Source organism: Anolis carolinensis, chromosome 2 (assembly GCF_035594765.1).
Source record: "Anolis carolinensis isolate JA03-04 chromosome 2, rAnoCar3.1.pri, whole genome shotgun sequence".
Lineage (NCBI taxonomy): Eukaryota > Metazoa > Chordata > Lepidosauria > Squamata > Dactyloidae > Anolis > Anolis carolinensis.
The window spans coordinates 22,088,800-22,112,964 of record NC_085842.1 but is presented as its reverse complement, the minus strand read 5'-3'; the positions used below and the strand labels follow the sequence as shown (position 1 = coordinate 22,112,964).

At 43.8% G+C, this 24,165-nt stretch overlaps 1 protein-coding gene across 1 annotated transcript; it reads left to right on the top strand.

Moving 5' to 3' along the window:
* The first annotated feature begins 10,508 nt into the window (after positions 1-10,508).
* Positions 10,509-22,672, top strand: LOC103278106 (zinc finger protein 501). Its single transcript, XM_008105836.2, has 2 exons — positions 10,509-10,596; positions 20,090-22,672. Exon 2 carries the CDS (start codon positions 20,389-20,391, stop codon positions 21,946-21,948), a length of 1,560 nt encoding a protein of 519 aa, XP_008104043.2. The 5' UTR covers positions 10,509-10,596; positions 20,090-20,388; the 3' UTR covers positions 21,949-22,672.
* Positions 22,673-24,165: the final 1,493 nt, after the last annotated feature.

The following is a 24,165-nucleotide window of genomic DNA, read 5'->3' as shown; positions in this document are numbered from 1 at the left end:
TAATAGCACAAATCTGTTCCTGGTTTGAAAGTCTTATTTCCTGTTTCATTGAGTTGTCTTTTACTTTGAAAGTCCTTGTTCTACTTCAGAAACTTTGTTTTTGTGGCTGAAACTCAGTGAAATTGGTGGACAGTGTCCCAGCAAACCATAATGTGCTGTCATAGCACCATGTCCCTTGCACAAAGACAAAGTTTGGCAGTGTAATAAAGTTTTGCCATGTTTCTATGACAGAACCAATTAGGAAATGACATTTATCACCCAGGAACAGAAATCATAGTACACCATCAAATCACTCCTGACAGATGGCCATCAGCCTCTGAATAAGGAAATCTGTTCCTGGTTCGAATGATGATTCTATGATTCTATGATTCTATGTTATTTCCCATTTCATTGAGTTTTCTGGGGCTGAGAGTGTGTGACTTGCCCAAGATCACCCAGTGGGTTTCCAAGGCTGAGTGGGGAATCTAGCCACTATCGTAGTCAAACTCTCAAACCACTACACTACACCATGCTGTCTCAAAACGGGCCTGCTGCTAGCGAGGAGGGAAAGCGGTCAGGAGTGGGTCTTTTCCGATGTTCCACTATGTCTTAGGAAAAAACCTCAGTCTTTTGTTTTTTATGAATGCTCCCATGAGAAAATGTATAAGGATGTGGGTGAACTACAATTCCCAAAAGTCTTGGGTCAACCCTTCCAAAACTTCCCCAGGATTCACAGCTGGCCATGTTGGGTCTGTGTGCCAAGCTTGGTCCAGATCCATCACTTTTCTTCTTATCCCAAATTATGTGGCAGGATGAAGAATGTGGTTGGCCTTTCAAAGCCCCATACTCTAATGTTCTTGCGATCCTCCTTCATGTGGACAAAATCCTCTTTGGTTGAACCTTACCTTTGTAACGAAGGAGGGTTTTATTTTATTAAACGCTGCCACCAATTTAAAATGTTTATTTATGCTGCCACCAAATTATAAAGTCTTTATAATGCTGCCACCAAATGTAAACGGGATTATTAATGCTTGACACCACTCTGGGAAGATGCAGCCACCAAAGAACTAGAGAGGAGACCTTTTAATTCTTTTTTTCTTTCTTCTTCTTATTTATTTAGATGGTAACACAACTCAGTTCATAATATATGTGACAGAGGCTTAGATGTTTGAAGAACAATAAGTTTATTCAGGCACAGAGCTTAATGGTTACAATAACGTTTCTCCTTAGAGGCACTTTAGTTAACAGTTGCAATATTAGAATGAAGTGATTCAAACTTCCTAAAATGTCACTTCTTTCTCTACTGCTTTTAAACCGCAGTCACCCTGTGATATACAATCACAAATTCTCCGTTCCTTATCAGGACACAGACTGCATTAAATAAGTCACCAAACTTATTTTAAACTGACTCAAAATTAAGCAATGGAGCCTCCCTGATCCCTTCAACCCAGAATCAGTCTTTCCTGTGCCTCATTAGAGCACAGACTGACTGCTTTTTTTAAAAAAACCTGCACTTCTCCAACAAAACAGTAGTTGGCTCCGCCCACTTCTCCATGGCAACCAACCTCTGAGTGCAGAGATGTAATAACTGAAATGCTGACCCTTTTAAAACACAAACACACAATTAAACATACATCTGTAAATCAAAAATTCACACTTCATTACAACCTTTAATTCTGTAACATGGAAGGCAAACCTGTCCTCTGCGATGCTGCAACATCTGTTCAGGCTCCCCTGGACTGGTTCAAGCTCTTGTCTCAACTCCAGCACCTTCACTCTCTGCTGGGCGCTCCGTCGAAAGCTCCGCCGATCCTGGCACTGCTGCTTCACCCCATTTAACTGTTGCTGTAGTTTGGTTACAACTGCTGTTATCTCCTTTAGCTTCTCCTCAGAATACGAAAGCTTTATTTGAAGAGCAGCAACCTGCTGTTCTTTGACCAATAGCTTTTCACTAGACAACTGTTTCTGCTCTTTTAGCTGACCATGGGCTTCTTCAAGTTGATACTTTGTCTCCAGAAGTTTTTGAAGTTCTTGCTCATATACAACAACTTCTTGGGGTCCTTTGGCAAGCTCGACTCTTAACTGATTGGTGATAGTGAGTTCATATATTCTGCTTGCAAATGATTACACTCATCTAAGCCATCAGGGTTGAAGTTTGTATGACTCACTATCATTTGTGATAACGTAGGATCACTTCTAGTGTTCTTTGTCAGCGTGGAGGTCAGGGTGCGTGCCGGGTGGGTTTCTTCAAGCTCCATCAATCTTCTTCTCCAGCACCCTGATGAATTGGTTGCAATCATCTGCCACACCAATTCCTCTGTTCAAATGTCAGACTCAAACACATCAGTAGTCTGAAGTCCAAACATTTATTTCAATATCTATAATATATATTTACAAAGCATAGCAAAAGCCATTGCTCTGAGCTGGCATTTCTCTTTAGCTTCTTCGCTCAGGCAAGCACAGCTCAACACACTCTGAGATAGGAAAACACATTCCTCAGTCCGAAGGAAGTTTCCGGTCTCCAAAGCCGGAAATCATGCCTGATGGGTCAACAGTAGTCACAACAGGCTGTCAGTCAAAACTAGCCTGCTGTTAACTGTTTCATTACTGAAACACACACTCTTGCAAAACAGCAGAAAATAATAATAATAATAATAATAATAATAATAATAATAATAATAATAATAAAAACTTTATTTATATACCGCCCTATCTCCCGGATGGGACTCAGGGCGGTTTCCAATCATAAAAACAACACAAACATTACATAACAAACATAATAACACATCATTAAGCAAAGTAAAAATACAATTATAGAAATAAATAACACTTATATGACCTGATCAAGGGGACAGGAACCATAAACCCAATATATTAAAATGTATCATTTTAAGTTAGAGAAATCTTGTGCAATATATTCAGGCCCAGAAATCGGTGGTATTCCAATGTAATTACTGAAAAACCTGCCGACACCACCAGGTCTTCAGTTCCTTATGGAAATTGGATAATGTAGGGGATGGCCTGATCTCTTTTGGCAGTGCATTCCAGAGCCGGGGGGCCACTGCCGAGAAGGCTCATTCCCTCGTCCCCACCAGCCGCACTTGAGACGGTGGTGGGAGCGCGAGAAGAGCCTCCCCGGATGATCTCAAGGTCCGCACTGGCTCATAGGAGGAGATGTGATCACGGAGATAGGTAGGGCTTGAGCCGTATAGGGCTTTATAGGTCAAAACCTGCACCTTGAATTGGGCCCGGCAGTTTATCGGCAGCCAGTGGAGCTGCTTTAATAGGGGCATTGTGTGCTCCCTATAGTCGGCTCCAGTTAAAAATCTGGCTGCCGATCTTTGAACCAGTTGGAGTTTCCGGGCCGTCTTCAGGGGCAGCCCCACTTGATTTACATTTCATACACATTACAACCATAATCCAACATTCTTGTGGCTATCTGTATTATGCTCACTGTCCTTTTGAAGTTGTACTTGGCTATGATTTAGACGATTAAAACTCTCTTTACGATCAGCCATCCATTCTTCTTTAGTAATCTTTGCTGGTGGGGCGAAAATGTCAATACCAACATTAGTGGGTAGTTGCACTATTGGAGATGTCATTTCAGCATCTATAGCTTGCTGTACAGACACTTGAACCTCTGGATTTTCCTCTTCTAAGGACAAGGTTGCAACCCAGTCACCTTTTTTATCTTGAATGCACTCTTTTTCCATTATGTCTAGGAAACGCCGGTTTTCTTTGGACAAAGCTATTAGGTTGTCATGATCTGTAGTCCTAAATACTGAAGACTCTGAACCATCAGTATTTTGGAAACGTACCTGGATGTGATTTGGGCAAACTAACATCTGTGTAGGATGTCCATTTGGCTTGAAGCTTGTGCAAAAGGTCCGAGCATGAGAAGGCATCCTTTTGCGGTTTAAACATACTGGACCTAGAATAGTCCAGCTATCTCTAGCTCTTGAGCAATTGGTGCTCCTGGTCAACCTTTTATTTGCTTTTTAACTGAAAACAAGTCTGGACAGTCTATGCCAATAAGCAAAAGAATCTTTGCACTAGGGTCAAATCTTGATAACTCCTCGTGGAATGACAGGGTCTTTTTAATTTCCTGTTTTTTCCCAGCCAAATTTCTGACTTATTTTCAGTCTGAAACCAGGAGCCTTTTTTTAACCAAATGAAAAATGCCATTTCAAATACATTGTGAAAGAAACCCAACATTGTGAGATAATCCCCCCAAAAGGTGCTTTTTGTCCTATTATTATCACACTTTATCCATGGGTCCTTGCATACCTACTTACTTAGGTGATCCCTCGTTGTCCAAGTGTAGTGTCTCGGTGGTGGATACATAGGTGACTGTGGAGTCCTATTCTTCACCCGCGTGTTCTTCCACAGTACAGGCATATAAATGTGGTAAATGTGTTCTACCACAGGAACAAGTTTCATCAGGATAGCTCAGAAAATGAAGGAGAGAGAAGCCCCACAAGTTTCCCGATTGACAGTAATGTTTTCCTTCATGCTCATGTGCATCCGCCATTAACGAGGTACTTTCAAAGATTCGGAAGTTTCAGAAAGTTTCAAAATTTTTGCCTTCAAAATTCGAAAATGACTTTAGAAACGAAGCGCCAGCACCCCCTAGTTTTGAACAGAGTTTAGAACCAATGGATCACCCATGCCTAATATTCAGGTCAGTGTCAGCTTCTGCTGGTCGTTTCTAGCAATTAAGCAGTACTCACACTCCAAGGTGGACGTAGCCAGCTTTATTGCTCCTACACACACGAGAAAGAAAATAACACTACTAATTTTCTTATTACCTTCAAACCCTTTTAAAGTACTCTTCCCTCCTCCCCTTCCAAACCCCTCCCCAGCCTTCTCCAACTCCTGTGAACGATTTCTCCTGATTATCGCTTCCTCACAGGACTGCTCTCCTCCTCCAGGTTTGTTTGTTAACGCCGACCTTGCTTCAGGTATGTTGGCAGGGGCAGGAGTCAAATGCTTGTTCTTCCAAGCTTTGAATCATGTCCTGACAGTCAGCAGATGTACACTTACCAATGTAACTAAATTATGTGTATGTAACCAAGTATCCAGCATAGAATGTCATCAGTTACATGGTTTGTAAAGGCTACATATCCTGTTTTGGGCTTAATGTATCCATTGAAGATTTAGGCTATTATTTCATTGGCTTGACTTGGGTGCAGGTTCCATGGAGTTTAGTACCACTTGCACTGTATAAACATGAATACCATTAGAGAGTAAATAATGTTGTTGTTTTTTTATCAGTGTGATAAACTCCATAAAATGCCAAAAGCTACAATTAAATATTAATAGTTTTAAAAACATTTTGCATACATATGTGTAGGCATTTGCCTTGTTTTTCAGTTCTATTTTCTTGTGTCATTATTAGCTGCCTTGAGTCCAGTGGAAGAAAGGTGGGATAAATATAAGGATGATAATGACAATAATAATAATTGGCACATTGAGTGCCATGCCAAAAGATCTCAGCCGGCATTTGGAAACAATAGACATTGACAAAATCACGACCTGCCAACTGCAAAAGGCCACCCTACTGGGATCTGCACACATCATCTGAAAATACATCACACAGTCCTAGACACTTGGGAAGTGTTCGACTTGTGATTTTGTGATACGAAATCCAGCATATCTATCTTGTTTGCTGTGTCATAATAAAATAATAATAATAATAATCTGAAATCACAACACAGCCATATATTTTCATTGTCATTGCATTTATTTAGACCTCACTTTCCTCTTAAACAAGACTAAAATATATTCCCAAAAGGAATTTAATAGCATATCATCAGCACATTTGCTATCAAATATAAGCAAGATACTGACCTCTCTCACATAAACATACCAAACATAGCAATGTGCCAGCATCACAATAGATTCCTCCTGAGGTCATAATATAGCCATGTATGTATAAATATGTGTGTTTTATGGGTTTACCTTAAGCTTTTTGCTGGGATGTCAGACTATCTACTCTGGAAGACGAAGGAAGGAAGGAAGGATGAAGGAAGGAAGGAGGGAAGGAAGGATGGATTAAGGAAGGAAGGAGGGAAGGAAGGATGGATTAAGGAAGGAAGGAGGGAAGGAAGGATGGATTAAGGAAGGAAGGAGGGAAGGAAGGATGAAGGAAGGAAGGAGGGAAGGAAGGATGGATTAAGGAAGGAAGGAGGGAAGGAAGGATTAAGGAAGGAAGGAGGGTAGGAAGGAGGGAAGGAAGGAAGGATTAAGGAAGGAAGGAAGGAAGGAAGGAAGGAAGGAAGGAAGGAAGGAAGGAAGGAAGGAAGGAAGGAAGTGTAAAGAGCTGTTGTGGCAGAGGATGGAATCCCCTTTGAATCCCGCCGCTGCCACCAATTGATGTAAGGAGCTGAGGTGACAGGGAATGGAATCCCTTTTAGAGTCCCTCAGCTTTGCCACCAATACTGTACAGAGGTGAGGTGTCTGACAGGAATGTGTGTCAGTGATGGAACCCTTTTTTGATCCCCCCCCCCCCCACACACACACAGATACCACCACTTAATAAAGATGTTTTGTGAGAGATGATGTTAATTAATGTTTTGTTTGATTATCTTCTTCTTCGCTGCCACCAATGGAGACGTCAGGCAGATGGTATTGGTTCTTATAAGCTTTCTCTATTTGTTCCACTTCAGGTGTTGATGTTACTTAACTTAATATGAGAGTATGACAGAGGCTTGATTTGAATAAAATCAAAACAAGTTTATTGCAGGTACAGAGCTTGATGGTTTCAGATAACTTGGTAAAGGCACTTCGCTTAATGGTTACAAACGGTTATGAGGTGGTTAAACTTTCAAAATACTTCTTTCCCTGGATTACACTAAACCCTGATCCTACTGGATCCCCTGGGATTAATGTTCCTAATCCACAGACTCTACAGATGACCCTAGACAAATCACCTAATTTGCCTAGTCTGGTCTAACCTAAATCTGGCTCAAATCTTCCTATTTAAACCAGTCTGATTCTCCACACAAGAATCAGATCCACCACTGTGACTGGAAAATCACCGACTCCTAAAATAAATCCTTTTATTTTAGGCCTGACTCAAATTCTTCTGAGTCACCCTGATTCTCTACCTGAGAATCAGTTCCTTCACTGTGGATGGAAATCACAGACTGCTGGGTTTTAAAACATTCCCCTTTTCCTTTCCAAGAGGCGGTTGGCTCCGCCCCTGTTGCTATGGTAACCTGTTCTAGCATTCTAAGATGGCTACCTTCCCCCATACATATGGTCAACTGAAATACTCACCATTTTAAACTTAGCCAAACCTGGCTGTATAAACAAAATCAAATACACATATCATCTATAAACAAAATACAATTATACACTTCTTCACAGGAAGGAAGGAAGGAAGGATTAAGGAAGGAAGGAGGGAAGGAAGGAGGGAAGGAAGGATGGATGGATTAAGGAAGGAAGGAAGGAAGGAAGGAAGGAAGGAAGGATGGATTAAGGAAGGAGGGAAGGAAGGATTAAGGAAGAAAGGAGGGAGAAAATAGGAAGGGAAGGAAGGGAAGAAGGCCCGCGCGCACCTGAACCTCTAACCTGACTGAAACTCAATCAAGAGACGAAGCTAATAATATAGGTATACCTATAATAATATATGGCTTCCTGGAGAGAGGAAGCCAACCATGAATGCAAGAGGAAGCCAGGGCTCTCTAGTGGATCATTTTCCAGCATTCCTATCTTTTAACCTGGCAATGCAGGCTGCAGCTGGTTGCCTGAATTGGAGCCGAGAAGGAATTTTTCCCCGTTGACCCCAAATTGGCTCTGGGTGGAAACGGGTTTTTTGCCTTCTCTGCATTGCCTTCTTCCTGGATTGTTGCAAATACCCTTTGATTTGCAACGCAGGAGGAGTTAAAAGATGGGTTTTCCCAGAAGGAAGGATGGATCACTTTTTTTGTTCAATAAAGTTCATCCATTCATGCTCAATTCATACACGCGTGTGGTGTTGTTTCTTGATGTAAAGATCCAAAGACAAATAAAATAATGCAGGCCTTGTCTGCGCCTCCATTCGACCATGGCCATGGAGGTGCTGGCCATAGGGATTCTTTCCGGCCCAATGGATATAACTGTGGCCACAGAGCAGGCCCCTCCATCTGTGTGCCTTTAAAATGTATCACAGTTTAGATTCAGACACAAGGCAGAATGCAATAGAATCAAAGATAGAAACTTTTCGTCAAAAGTGTTTTTATTATGCTAGATCTATATTAGATGCACAAAGCATTTAATATCCAAGTATATTGTTCTTTCTATTTCAGACTTATAATATGCTTTATGCAAAAAGTAGAAACCAAAAAGAAATTAGAAAAAAAGATCACCAGCTGAAAAGGAGAGATTTTTTTCTTTCTGTGGCACCTGTTCCCTTTCTAAACCTAACCTTCCTTTACTTTTCAGAACTTTGCAAAGAAGAGAAAGATAGGAAAACATTTCTTTTGAGAAAGATGATTTTAAAAATTCCCAATCTTTCTTGAAGCTGGCCAAATGTGACCTGGGATCCGGTTTCTTTCAGGTCTTTGCAGAAAGAGGAAAGAGAAGCTTCTTTTGTCCTGGGTTGGTGTGAATTTCCCGGGCTGTATGGCCATGTCCAGAAGCATTCTCTCCTGATGTTTAGCCCACATCTATGGCAGGCCTCCTCAGAGGTTGTGAGGTCTGTTGGAAAATAGGCAAGTGAAGTTTATGTTGCGTCCATCAATTGGGGTTCTAAATTTGCAACCCCCTTTCTTTAGAAGCTTTGCCTTCTGGTTAAGGAGAATACCCAAAACAAATTGTCTCTTTAACAAAGAAAAGGTTTATATAAAGGTATTTTACAAATACAGCAGAGTCCTTGGATTATTCAGCTGCTTTCACATGATGATTTGTAAACAATAAAGTCCTTATATTCAGCAAGATGCCACAGTCTTGTTCTTCAGACGTTGCAGCAAGAATACACCTCCTCTGGCAACTCCAACTTGGACAAATCAGCTCCAGCAACTCCAGCTCAGCATTCAAACTCCAAATTCTCTCCAACCTCCAACCTTCAACCTCAAGCACCAACCTACAACCTTGAGTAACATAATGTACTTAGTCTCTATTAGTAGTACCCTATCTCTAGCAGGTGGCTTCATTGTTGTTGGCCATACAGTATTTTGTCATGATTCTTACAATTACTTACCCATTTTCACTTAAGAAATGATATAAAACACTGACAGTTATATATCTGTGAAAGGTCCAGGGTGAGAGAAAGAACTCTTGTCTGTTTGAGGCAAGTGTGAATGTTGCAATTGGCCAACTTGATTAGTATTGAATGGCCTGGCAGCTTCAAAGCCTGGTTGGTTGCCGCCTGGGGGAATCCTTTGTTGGGAGGTGTTAGCTCGCCCCGATTGATTCCTGTCTGGAATTTTCCTGTTTTCTGTGTGTTGTTCTTTATTTACTGTCCTGATTTTAGAGTTTTTTTAAATACTGGTAGCCAGATTAGGTACATTTTCATGGTTTCCCCCTTTCTGTTGAAATGGTCCACATGTTTCTGGATGTTTCAATGGCTTCTCTGTGTAGTCTGACATGATGGTTGTGAGCATGGTCCAGCATTTCTGTGTTCTCAAACAATATGCTGTGTCCAGATTGGTTCATCAAGTGCTCTGCTATGGCTGACTTCTCTGGTTGAGTTAGTCTGAACAGAGCATTTGTTTCTTGGTTGTTGTGTGTTTTCCCAGCTGTATAGCCATGTTCCAGAAGTATTCTCTTCTGACGTTTCGCCCACATCTATGGCAGGCATCCTCAGAGGTTGCGGGGTATATGGAGAAACTAAGCAAGGAAGGTTTATATATAACTCAACCAGAGAAGTCAGCCATAGCAGAGCACTTGATTAACCAACCTGGACAGTATATTATTGGAGAACACAGAAATGCTCGACCACTCCAACAACTATCATGTCAGTCTACACAGAGAAGCCACTGAAATCTACAAGCATGTGGACAATTTCAACAGAAAGGAGGAAACCATGAAAATGAACAAAATCTGGCTACCAGTATTAAAAAAAAACTCCAAAATCAGAACAGTAAATATGGAGCAACGCTCTGAAAACAGAAGAATTCCAGACATGAGTCAATCAGGGACAGCTAATGATTCTAAACAAAGGATTCCCCCAGGCCAGGATGTGAAGCTTGGATGGCTATTTAATGCCTCACTCACTTAGTTTCCAACAGACCTCACAACCTCAGAGGATGCCTGCCATAGATGTGGGCGAAACGTCAGGAGAGAATGCTTCTGGAACATGGCCAGACAGCCCGGAAAACACACAACAGCCCTGTGATTCCGGCCACGAAAGCCTTGGACAACACATTTGTTTCTCCTCTCGTTGTTCCTTCTCTGTCTCTAATCATTGCAAAGAAAAGGATTGATGGCGCCTGGGGGTTTCTTCCGCCTCTTGGGAGTCTTTCAGGGAGGGCGGGGCATGGTGACGTCACGGAGGAGGGCGGGTCCTCGTGGTCCTCAGGCTTTGGACTCCACGGTCCCTTTCGGACGTCACTTCCGGAGGCGGGGCGAGGAAGATCTTTCTGGGACAGGAAGAGGAAAGCCTGAGGCGAGAAGAAGAAGAGGAGGAGGGAGGTAAGAGCGTTTTGGGCCTCAAGCCTTCTTTCCTCAGGGGAAGGAGACCCTTGGGGTGCCTCTGTTTGTCTTTTTTTTTTGGGGGGGGGGGATATTATTGGATGGCGTCCCCTCCCTGGTATTTTATGGGGAAGGAGGGGACCCTAGGCCAAAGACAGAGAGAGAGAGAGAGAGAGAGAGAGGCTTCCCTGTCGTTCCCAAGATGGAGGCAGGGCCCTCTCTCCCTCTCTCTCAGCATTGAGGACAGAACAGGCTTGTCTTCTGCTCCTCTGGGACCTAGGACACAGAGCCTTGGATTCAAGCTGATGGAATCAGAGTTGGAGGAGACCCCAAGGGCCATCCAGTCCCACCCCCTTCTGCCAGGCAGGAGAAACAAAATCCAAGCACTCCCGACCGATGGCCATCCAGCCTCTGATTAAAAGCCTTCAAAGAAGCTTCCACCACTGTTCCACTGTTGTGCAGCGCTTCTTACGGTCAGGAAGTTCCTCCTCATGTTCTGAAAAGAACATGACGAAGAACATGACTGGAAAGGAGTCATTTGAATCCATTGCCCCATTGAGGCCTATTCATTTATTATTTACTAGCTGTGCCCGGCCACGCGTTGCTGTGGCGAAGTCTGGTGGTATGGGAAATAAAGTATTGAGGAATTGGTGGTAGTTAAGGTAAAGGGTAAAGGGTTTCCCCTGACATTAAGTCCATTATAAATGGGTTATATAGCTGTGTGGAAGGGCCTTGAGTCTACACTGCCATATAATACAGTTAAAATCAGAAAATCTGCATTTTATAGGCAGTGTGGAAGAGGCCTAAGTGAGGCCTAACTCTGCCTGTCCCCTGGATTGAGTGGGTTGCTAGGAGACCAAGTGGGCAGAGCTTAGCCTTCTAACTGGCAGCAATTGGATAAAAACAATTATTCCTCTCCCTTTAATTAGGACTTTATTTTTCTTTTTGTTGTATGAACGTAGAGGCATGGATGAGGGGTTGTGCTGCCAAGTTTAGTGTTTCTGGGATGTGTAGTTTTGTTGTTTTGTCCTAGGCCGAAATTTCATTACCCTTTTATATATATAGATTTATTACAGGAGCCTCCGGTGGCCTAGGGGATAAAAGACCTGGATGCCAATTTTATAACAGTACCAATAGAGACACCTGTCTGTTCAATTTTGTTTGGAGCTGTGAGAGCGACCACATGTGCTCTAGACCCTTGCCCTTATCAAACTTGCCAGCAGGGGATTGGTCGAGTGGTTCACAAAGATTGGAGTAGGAACAAATACCACCTTGCTTTAAAAAAGCAATAGTAAGACCAATCTCTAAAGAAGTCATCCCTTAACCCCTCAGTATTACATAACTATCGGCCCATTTATCCCACCCTGAATTCTCCTATTATACTATAGCACTTTTATCTACCTCATCAAATTTTAATGGAGCCCCCGATGGCATAGTGGACTAAAGCCTCGTGACTTGAAGGTTGGGTTGCTAACCTGAAAGCTGCCACGTTCGAATCCCACCCGGGGAGAATGCGGATGAGCTCCCTTTATCAGCTCCAGCTCCATGCGGGGACATGAGAGAAGCCTCCCACAAGGATGGTAAAACATCAAAAAAACATCCGGGCGTCCCCTAGGCAACATCCTTGCAGACGGCCAATTCTCTCACTCCAGAAGCAACTCAGGTTGCTCTTGACACACAATTTTTTTTATTTATTACAACATTTCTATCCCGCCCTTCTCACCCACAAAGGGGAATCAGGGCGGCTTACAAATATTAAGGTAAAGGTAAAGGTTTCCCCTGATGTTAAGTCCAGTCATGTCTGACTCTGGGAGTTGGTGCTCATCTCCATTTCTAAGCCGAAGAGCCAGCGTTGTCCATAGAGTTGTCGAAGGCTTTCATGGCCGGGATCACAAGATCGTTGTATGTCTTTCGGGCTGTGTGGCCATGTCCAGAAGTATTCTCTCCTGACGTTTCGCCCACATCTGTGGCAGACATCCTCAGAGGTTGTCAGATGTGGGCGAAACGTCAGGAGAGAATACTTCTGGAACATGGCCACACAGCCCGAAAGACATACAACAACCTTGTTGTCCATAGACACCTCCAAAGTCATGTGGCCAGCATGACTGCATGGAACGCCGTTACCTTCCTGCCGGAGCAGTACCTATTGATCTACTTACATTGGCATGTTTTAGAACTGCTAGGTTGGCAGAAGCTGGAGCTAACAGTGGGTGCTCACTCCACTCCCCGGATTTGAACCTGGGACCTTTCGGTCTGCAAGTTCAGCAGCTCAGTGCTTTAACACACCGCCACCGGGGCTCCACAAAATTAAACACATACAGTAGAGTCTCACTTATCCAATTATGTCACATTGGTGAGGCAGCCAACTTGTTTTCTATTACCCTGGAGATTAGGGCATGGAACAATGCATTGAAAAGAGATTTCACATAAGCATTAGGAAGAACCTCCTAATGACAATGACAGTGAAATACCATATGCTACTGCCAGGAAGTTTTAAACACATGCTGGATGGCCATCTGTGGGGGAGGGCTTGGGTTGTATCTTCCTGCATGGTCAAATGGGGCTGAACTGGATAGGCCCTTGGGGTCTCACCCAACTCTTAAGAGTCTCCCTCCCTTCCTCCCCCCTTTTCTTCCTGAAGGCCTTGATCTCCTGAAGGCATAGAGGAGGCTGGGCTCGTTCTTTCTTTTCCAATCCTTCCCTCCTTCTCCAAACTGACTCAGCACAATCAAATCCTTCTTTTTTCCAGAGACCACAGAGAGCGGTGTTTGTATGCCTATTTATTTATATATTTATTCAAGTTCTACATTGTCTTTCTCCCCATAGGGACTGAAAGCTCACAATAATATGACACAACCCATTCAAATTTAAAAGCATGACAAATACAAACTTGAAAAAACAATTAAATATTTGTATCATGGCTATAAAGTTAAAATACAATAAATACAGCTAAAATACATGTAAAGTTCACCATCATCTCCCTACCCCCCCCCCCCCCCGAATCCAACCTACAACCTCCCCTGCAGCCTGCCTCTTAACATTCCCCAAATTCCTGATGGCAAAGATATGTGTATGCCTGCTTGCAAAAGAAAAGCATGGATGGGGCTCTCCTAGTCTTTCTTGGGAGGGAGTTTTGGTGGCTAGTCTGGGATTAGCCACCGAAAAGGTCCTCTCCTTTGTTCCCACCAAATGTACTTAAACAGGTGTTGGGACAAAGAGAAGGCCCTCCCTGTTGATTGTAGATGTCTACCAAGTTTGTGTGTGAGAGCGCATGCCTGCTTGCCTACGAGGGCGCGTGCGTGCCACCTGGACTGGAGCTGGACCGGAGCTGTATAGGGCTTTATAGGTCAAAACTAGCACTTTGAATTGTGCCCGTAAACATATTGGCCGCCAGTGGAGCCGTTGCAACAGAGGAGTTTGTTGAAGTGGGAATGATTGTATATAGAATTGTTTAAATGTAATTGAGTCATGGTGGTGCAATGTGTGCTGGAGATTGCATCATACACTGTGTGCTGCTAACTATGCAAGTGTGTAAAGGGTTAAACTTGTATTGCATCAGACAGCAGAGGATGAGATAAATAGCCCTCTACTTCCTATCTCTGCCCCTTCCCGTGTGTGTCTGTGTGAGAGCTGTGTATTGTCTTGTGGAATTTCCGTTTGTAAGTAAACATTTTGATAGATAACTAAAGTCTGCAGCGTCGTCATTTATCCAGAGCTTCCTCGTCAGTGACTTCTGCTGCGTGTGCCTAGCGAGCCGCTCTGACAGAGTTGTCCACTCCTTGTAGCCAGCTCCAGTAAGCAGTCCAGCTGCTGTTCTTTGGACCAACTGAAGTTTCTTTTCAAAGGCAGCCCCATGTAGAACGCATTACAATAATCCAACTGAGATGGACCCAAGGCATGTATCACTGTGGTCAGATCTGACTTCTCGAGCAATTGGCACAGTTGTTGCGTGAGCTTTAATTGTGCAAAAGCACTCCTGGTCACGGTCTTGATATACTTTCCATCTTTCATTAACATCTTCATTGATTCTGTAAAATGTCTCCTGTACTGAAACTCAGAATGAAGCTGTGGGGTGTTATCTGGATTTATGATTACTCCAGATTCTCAACAGAGCTCTTCTGATGCAATGGTTTGCAAAATCTTTGTTTATGTTAGCATTCTCATACCACAAGTAGGTATGCCAGGCAAAGATCAGGTTATGCCCTTCTAAGTTTAATAACTTTTAATCTCAACATTATCCAATCCTTTAGCCGTGTCAGATTGAAAGCTGCAAAATAGTTTTTTTCCCCCAGATCTGGCCATCCTAAACGTCTTTTCCTGTCATCGTTTCATACCTTAAATCAGAGCTTTCCAAACTTTTCATGTTGGTGACACACTTTTTAGATATGCATCCTTTCACTACACAGTAATTCAATTAATCACAAACAACTTTTTCAACAGGTTTTATGTTCTCAATTAGAAACTATTTTTTTTAATTTTAGTGATAATTACTGCAACTCAATTAATAAATTGGGCAAATTATAAACATTATAACTATGTTTGAACAGCACCAGTACTTACTTACTTACTTAGGCGATCCCTCGTCGTTCGAGGACGATAGTCTTCCAACCTTGGTATCTTGGGCGTGTGTTCTTAGGTGACTGAAGAGACCGATTCTTGACCCGCATATTCTCCCGCAGTGAGGACATCGGTTTCCAGGTGGAAGGCGGTCCCGGTCGGGGTTAGCTTGACGCTCCTTCCTCTTGGCACGTTTCTCCCTTAAGCCCTCCGTTCGTGCCTCTTCGAACTCCGCAGCACTGCTGGTCACAGCTGACCTCCAATTAGAGCGCTCAAGGGCCAGGGCTTCCCAGTTCTCAGTGTCTATGCCACAGTTTTTAAGGTTGGCTTTGAGCCCATCTTTAAATCTCTTTTCCTGCCCACCAACATTCCGTTTCCCATTCTTGAGGTCGGAGTAGAGGAGCTGCTTTGGGAGACGGTGATCGGACATTCGGACAACGTGGCCAGTCCAGTGGAGTTGATGGCGTAGGAGCATCGCTTCAATGCTGGTGGTCTTTGCTTCCTCAAGCACGCTGACATTTGTCCGCCTGTCTTCCCAAGAGATTTGCAGGATTTTCCTGAGGCAACGCTGATGGAAACGCTCCAGGAGTTTGGTGTGACGTCTGTAGACAGTCCACGTTTCGCAGGCGTAGAGCAGGGTTGGGAGGACAATGGCTTTATAAACAAGCACCTTGGTCTCTCTACGGATGTCCCGGTCATCAAACACTCTCTGCTTCATACGGAAAAATGCTGCACTCGCAGAGCTCAGTCGGTGTTGTATTTCAGTGTCGATGTTGACTTTTGTGGAGAGGTGGCTACCAAGGTAGCGGAAATGGTCAACGTTTTCTAATGTTACACCGTTAAGCTGTATTCCTGGCTTTGCAGAGGGATTAGCTGGTGCCTGTTGGAAGAGCACTTTGGTTTTCTCGATGTTCAGTGAGAGGCCGAGCTTCTCGTATGCTTCTGCGAAGGTGTTTAGAGTGGCTTGTAGGTCTTCTTCTGAATGCGCACAGACTACATTGTCATCAGCATATTGGAGTTCTATAACAGATTTTGTGGTGACCTTGGTTTTGGCTCTCAGTCTGCTGAGGTTAAATAGCTTGCCATCTGTCCGATAGATGATTTCCACTCCGGTGGGAAGCTTCCCATCAACAAGGTGAAGTATCATAGCGATGAAGATGGAAAATAAGGTGGGGGCAATAACACATCCCTGCTTGATGCCTGATTCCACCTTAAATGGGTCACTTTGGGAGCCGTTGCTGTCCAAGACTGTTGCCATCATGTCATCATGGAGGAGCCGCAGGATGTTCACAAATTTGTCAGGGCACCCGATTTTTTGGAGGATGGTCCAGAGAGCGCTGTGATTCACTGTGTCGAATGCCTTTGCAAGGTCAATGAATGCCATGTACAGAGGTTGGTTTTGTTCCCTGCATTTTTCTTGGAGCTGTCGTGCAGTGAAGATCATGTCCACTGTTCCTCTGGAGGGGCGGAAGCCATTCTGGGATTCTGGGAGGGTGTCTTCTGAGACAGGGAGAAGGCGGTTTGCAAGGATTCTTGTGAGGATTTTCCCGGCGGAGGTTAGAAGGGAGATACCACGATAGTTCCCGCAGTCTGTTCTGTCCCCTTTCTTGAAAAGGGTGATGATGGTGGCATCCTTGAAGTCAGCTGGGATTTTCTCGGTCATCCACACCTTTTCAATGAGCTGGTGGAGTTGTTGTATCAGCTCAGGTCCACCCTCTTTGAAGATTTCAGCAGGAATCCCATCAGGTCCGCTAGCTTTGTTGTTTTTTTGTTTGGCTGATGGCATTGCTGACTTCTTCCAGACTAGGCAGTGCTGCAAGCTTATCCCTGGTTTGTTGTTGCGGGATTTGTGAGAGGGTCTCTTCGGCCACATTGGAACTGCGATTCAGCAGGTTCTGGTAGTGCTCTTTCCAACGTAGTGCAATTGATGTTTTGTCCTTCAGAATTTTGGTTCCATCTGATGAGCGTAGGGGCTGTATGCCATGGTTTCTTGGTCCGTAAATGATCTTTGTGGCTTTGAAAAATCCCTGAGCGTCATGGGTATCTGCAAGGTGTTGGATTTCTTCAGCCTTCTTTGTCCACCAGATGTTCTTGAGTTCTCTGGTCCTTCTTTGGACCTCAGCTTTTGCACTGGCATAGATCTTTTTCTTGGCAGCACAGTTGGTGTCTCTCTGCCATGTTTGGAAGGCTTTCCTTTTGTTATCAATCAGCTGTTGGATCTCTTTGTCGTTATCATCAAACCAGTCTTGATGTTTCTTAGTTAGGTATCCAATGCTTTCTTCGCAGGCTGTGATGATGGAGGTCTTCAGTTTGTTCCAATGTTCCTCAACATTTTCGGGGTGTTCTGTGGGTAGATGATCTTTGAGTGTTGTTTGGAGAAGGGCTCGTTTGGAGGGCTCCTGAAGGGCTTGGGTGTTCATTTTGCGCCTTGTTTTTCTTCCTTGGAGTCTGCGTTTGGGGACGATCTTGATAGCCATCGTGGATCGGATTAGCCTGTGGTCTGTCCAGCAGTCATCAGAACCTGTCATGGCTCTTGTGAGAAGCACATCGCGGCGGTCTCTGGCACGTGTGATAACATAGTCCAGGAGGTGCCAATGCTTTGACCGAGGGTGCTTCCATGATGTCTTGAGCTTGTTTTTCTGGCGGAAGAGCGTATTGGTGATGACAAGGTTGTGCTCTCCGCATTTGGTGAGAAGCAAGATGCCATTCGAGTTGCTGTTTCCGACCCCGTCTTTTCCTATGATCCCTGGCCACAGGTCAGAGTCCCTTCCGACTCTTGCATTAAAGTCCCCCAGGAGGATGATTTTGTCCTCCTTAGGTATCTCCGATAGGATGGTATCCAGCTGACAGTAAAATTTTTCCTTGATGTCTTCGTCAGCATCTAGAGTTGGTGCATAGGCGCATATGATGGTTGCCTGTTGGTTTTTGGCAAGGTTAATTCGGAGGGTTGAAAGTCGTTCGTTGATGCCAGTGGGTGCTTCAGTCAGGTGCTTCACCAGGTCGTTTCTGATCGCAAAGCCAACTCCGTGTATTCTTCGCTCTTCTTCAGGCAGTCCCTTCCAGAAGAAGGTGTAGCCTCCCTTTTCTTCCTTCAGCTGTCCCTCTCCTGCTCTCCGGGTCTCCTGAAGGGCTGCTATGTCGATCTTAAAGCGTCCCAGCTCCCTTGCAATGAGAGCAGTCCTGCGTTCAGGGCGTTCGCTGTCAGTGTTATCTAACAATGTCCGTACGTTCCATGTTCCAAAGTTCATTTTTCTTTTTTGGCCGCAGAGTGGTGACCCCTCTGGACGCGGCAGTCCAGTCAGGGTAGGAGAGGCAGACTATGTTTAGGGCACCTTTTCTAGCCCCTTCCCCGTGTGGGGTGAGCAGAGCGGATCCTAAAAAGGGCTGCTCAGTCATGGATACAGCTGCCGGACTACTCAACTGCCTCGGTCCTTGAGGTAGAACGACTGAGTCCATATCCACCGCCCATGTGCCAGTCTGTGACTAGGGGCTTCCAGATTTCACAGTCCTGCCCCCGTCGCCACTCGCTGATCGCCATGGGACTTTTGGAGGTTTGTTTTTATTTTTGTTGGAAGACGCCTGTGCGTGATTTTTTTTTAATGTGTGGAGGTCGGTGCACGGCCGGTCAACACACAGTCTTCACAGAGTGAGGTTCCAGCAGTGGTGTGGTTAACACAACGACAGTGGCTTCTCAGTCTGTTGCAGCCTTCTTCCGCCTTCACAGCCGTTGTAACATGTACCATGTTATCCTCCGCCTGCTCCGCCGTTGAGGTCTTTGGGTCTTCGGATTGTGCTTGGTCTGGAACCTCCCCTGCGGCCACTCCTGGGAGTGCATCACTCCAGTGGTTGTGCCCACAGGTTCATCGGAACACGCAAGCCCCCTCACCACGGCAAGGTGACAATCCATCGAGGGGGAACAGCACCAGTACTCCACTTCTGTAGTGATTACACCTCTCTGGAGGTCTTTAAACAGAAGCTGGATAGCCTTCCAGGGCTGAAGGAGGTTTGACTAGATGCCTTTTAGGAATCTCTTCCATAGAGTGTACTTCCCTGGAGATTTTTGAACTGAGGCTGGATGGTTCCCTATTGGGAGGACTTTGTGCAGTCCTGTCTCGCTGAAGGGGGTTGGACTAAATAACTTTTGTTCTTTTTTAATTCTGTTCATCCCTTGCCCCTCCCCTTCTTCCAGGGATGGCCAAAATCCACCTTTGCTTGTTGAGGGGGAGCATTTTTCATGAGACACACTTGTGGGCTATACTCGCCACACTTGTGTACCCTGACACAGAGTTATGAAAGCTCTGTCTTAAATCATTTTCCCAGTACCGTTTCTTGCAAAATATATATTTTAGATGTATTTGCCAATTAGTTAATGCAGAGTTCTCAAACTTTTTCAGCTGCAGAACTGCTTTTTGGGGGGAGGAAGGAAGCGTGTAGCCCATCAGTATGCGTTGCAGAGTTGGAAAGGCTCCCCAGAACGCACTTTGAGAACCACTTCTTTAATGCATTGTCATTTACTATTACTAAACGTTTTTGGACTATGAATGTGACTTTGTGCAATCTTTTAGCTGCTACAGCAACTAACCCTCAGAAGGAGAAACTGGGCCTCTTATGTGGGCCATAGATTTTTGGGCAAATATGCACATTAATTTAACCATAAGTTGGAAAGGACACTGACAAACAACACAGTGAGTAACTGGTGACTAAATCTTCCTCCATGAATTTAACCCTTACAATCCTATCCAAATTGACAGCTGTTGCTTGTGGTCAGTTCCATACCTGAACATATTCTGACTATTTTATTGGGTTATAAGATTTCTCATCGGTAAGTGAGCTGGGCTACATTCTTCACCTATTTTCCTACCTCTCATACTTGATGTCCAATGAGATCTTTCTGTGCTCAACTCTTGATGAGATTTTTCTCTTTTTCATCATGCAGGTGCATCCTGGACAATTCTTGTAAATAAAATCTTGTGACAGCTTTGCCGTAGCAATTCTCTAACTCTGAAATGGCATGAAGGTATACAGCTACGACAACAAAGAAGAAATAAGTAGGAAAAAAATCCATACATCTATGACATAAACAGGGAAAAGCAAAGCTATGACATAAAAAGAGAAGTTTGGAAAAGGAACCAGAGATCCTACAGAGAAATGTGTGATTGAGAAGAATTCCTTTTCTTTTGAAAGAGTTTGTTTTGTGAACTTCTGACATAGCATGTGAATCATAATTTACAAACCATGGAAAATCCTCTACATCCCTATTCCAGTGCCCAGAAAGTGGAGGAGGTTTATAAGCTTATAGCATGTGGCAAATGCTTAAGATGGAGAAGTGTTCTTGATGTACATCAGATAACATACACAGGTGGAAAGCTGTACATATGCATAGAATGTGAAGAGACTCTCAGTCCAAGTGAGACATTGCAATCTCATCAACAGCCCCACACCGAGGAGAAGCGATATAACTGCATAGAATGTGGAAAGAGCTCTCTGAGTGGACAACTGCATTCCCATCAAATAGGAGAGAAGCCTTATAAATGTATAGAGTGTAGAATGAGCTTCAGTCAGAGAGGCAATCTGCTTGATGTACATCAGATAACACACACAGGTAGAAAGCCGTATACATGTATAGAATGGGGAGAGAGCTTTGGACGAAGTGACCATCTGTGTTCTCATCAAAGGGCCTACACAGGGGAGAAGCCGTATAAATGTATGGAGTGTGAAATGAGCTTCAGTCAGAGTGGCAGTCTGCTTGATGTACATCAGATAACACACACAGGTGGAAAGCCGTATACATACATAGAATGTGGAGAGAGCTTCAGTCCGAGTGAGACATTGCAATCTCATCAACAGCCCCATACAGGGGAGAAGCCATATAACTGTAAAGAATGTGGAAAGCACTTCTCTCTGAGTGGACAACTGCGTTCCCATCAAAGAACACACACAGGAGAGAAGCCTTATAAATGCATAGAATGTGGAGAGAGCTTTAGACGAAGTGACCATCTGCGTTCCCATCAGAGGATCCACACAGGGGAAAAGCCATATAAATGTATGGAGTGTGGAATGAGCTTCAGTCGGAGTGGCAATCTGCAATCCCATCAAATGACTCACACTGGGGAGAAGCCATATAAATGCATGAAATGTGGAAAGAGCTTCAGCCAGAATAGCAAACTGCGTTCCCATCAAAGAATCCACACAGGGGAGAAACCATATCAATGCATGGAATGTGGAAAGAGTTTCTCTTTCAATGGAAATCTGCTATCCCATCAAAGGACACACACCGGGGAGAAGCCATTTAAGTGCATTGAATGTGGAGAGAGCTTCAGTCAGAGTGGCAAATTGCGTTCCCATCAAAGGACACACACAGGGGAGAGGCCATTTAAGTGCATGGAATGTGGAGAGACCTTTCATCGGAGTGACTGTCTGCGTTCCCATGAAAGGACCCATACAGGGGAGAGGCCGTTTGAATGCCTGGAATGTGGAAAGAGCTTCAGATACAGTGGACAGGTGCGTCGCCATCAAAGGACCCACACAGGAGAGAAGCCATATCCATGTAAAGAATGTGGAAAGAACTTCTCTCAGAGTGGAGATCTGCTTTGCCATCTAAGAACCCACACAGGAGAGAAGCCATATAAATGTACAGAATGTGGAAAGAGCTTCTCTCAGAGTGGAAGTCTGCGTTCCCATCAAAGGATCCACGCTGTGGAGAAGTCATATTTATGGCTGGAATATGGAAAGAGCTTGTCTTTCAATGGAAGTCTGCAGTCCCATCAAAGAACCTACACAGGGGAGAAGCAATGAAAATGTTTATGATTAATGATTCTTTCATTTAAAAGGGGAGGTGCAATTATTACACAAGGAAAAAAATCAGTTTTTTTTAAATGCCTACCTTTGAAAGGGGAAAAGGAGGAGGGATGATCCATCCTCAAACAAACAGTGTTGTTTGTTTTTTAAAAAATGTCGAACCATTTGGGGCTCATTTTCCCTTCCTTCTTTCTTAAATGGCAAGGCAGTTGACAACCTATAAAATGGAGTGCTCTGGAGTTGTAGTCTTCCTTCTTCCTTTTGTTTTCTGAGGCAAAGTAATTTAGAAGATCTGTAATGGCAATTTTGGAGAAAGGAGGGAAAAAAGAGGACCCTGAGTTCCAGAGACTTTCATTTCAGGTTTTTAAAACTGCTTTGCCAAAGAGAAAGGAGTCCTCTTCTTTAAGTGGGGGGGAAGGTGCTTGCTGCGGGGAGTGAAAGAGCACTTGAGAGTCAGATCGGAGGTGCTTTGGAGAGAAAGTGTGGTGGAGAGACCCCTATCTAATTCTCCCACGTCTGATGTATACAATCTCTCTGGGAAATGGAATGGAAGTTAGGTTATCCATCATTCTTGATAACCTGAATAGAATTCCTTAAAAGATGTATACGTATGTATGTCTCCTTTGTTGGAAGTTTTTAAAACAGGCTGAATGTCCATCTTTCAGGTTTCAGTCTCCTACATTGGCAGGGGTGAACTTGAAGATATTTGATTTCCCTTCCTACTCAGCTGAGTCCTGTGTCACAAAAAGATGATAATGTGTTGTCCAAGACAGAGGTTCAGCTGCTTATATATTGGATATCCTTGTTCAGTTTACTATAGCAGTTATTCCTATCCTGGCAGGAGATTTGACTTGATGGTCCTTGTAGGTCACATCCAACTTTTGAACATCTTTATCCAGAAATCCAAAGCGTTCTATTCAACATTGCAAGTAATTTGCTAGCAGCTACTTGCTTCCGGCTATCTTCCTCCTCTGCCTGTCAGTAGACACTACATCTCTCCTTGTTGTTGCAGCCACCATCATCCCCTCCTCTACCTCCACCCCTTTCTCGGAGTAAGCAGCAGCATGAAATCCCACTCTCTTTACATCCAAAACTACATTGTCCTGCTTAGGTGATGGTGGCTTCAGAGCAACAGTACAAATTCAGCCACTTTGATCCTTGATGGTTTTCTCTGTGAAGCTCCTCCTCCTCCTTTACTACCAATACTACCAGAGAGAAATTTCTATACCTCTGCCAAGACTCAAGAGTAAGAAGACTTGAAGTGTAAATACGTGGGGCAGGGAGAGAGAGAACAGGCATTAGAGGCCTCTCCCCACACACCTCTTGCACCTCAATTTTTTTCAACTTTCTTACCCACATGTGTTGCCCCCCTTCTTCTGGGAGCTTAGGGATGCCTTGGTGCCTAGCACTGTTCTTGAAAGACCTTTACCCAGTTTCAGGCGGTACACCAGTTGCTCTCTACTCTGGGAAGGGCAGTTTGGGCTGTAGTAATTAATTACCTCTGACTTATCTAACTGTTAATCTTTTGGGGTGGATGTCTTAGAGACACTAGAAAGCACATTGAGTCCTAATATGATTCTGAGCTCAATTGAAGATGCTGGTTTTGACTCGCAAGGCTTCAAATGTTTTGGGGTCAGAATCCTTGAAACACCTTCTATAGGGAACATAAAAGTGAGAAACTAAAATCAACAGGCAAGAGAGTGTGAGGCTTGTAGGCTAGCTTTTATGATTGCATGTGTAGTATTTGCCTAGTAGAGGGGTTGTTTGGGATCGTAGAATTGTTTTAGATTGAATTCTATTGTTGGGGATTATTTTATTTAAAAAGAAACATTTCTTTTGATATTGCTGTGGGTGGGACGCTGTCATTCCGCTTTATGTAATTTATTGATCTGTATATGTCTTTATGTTAATATAATTATAGGTCTGTTTTCGTGAATAATTTTTTTAGAAAAAAGAGATCACCTTCCTGCTATGAACATGGCTGAAATTTAAACCCTCAGCACAGACCCTGTTGCACATCCTGCCATCCAGTGAAGTTAATCTGGAGGGTCTGTGTGTCAGGGCCTTCTCTGCCCATATTAAGAAAAGAACATCTAAATTCTGTTGGCACAAATGTAAACTGGAACATTTATATGTGGTGGGATTGTGCCAAGATACAAGAATTCTATAGAAAAATTGAGGTGGAAATGGAGAAATTATTAAGGCAAAAAATAG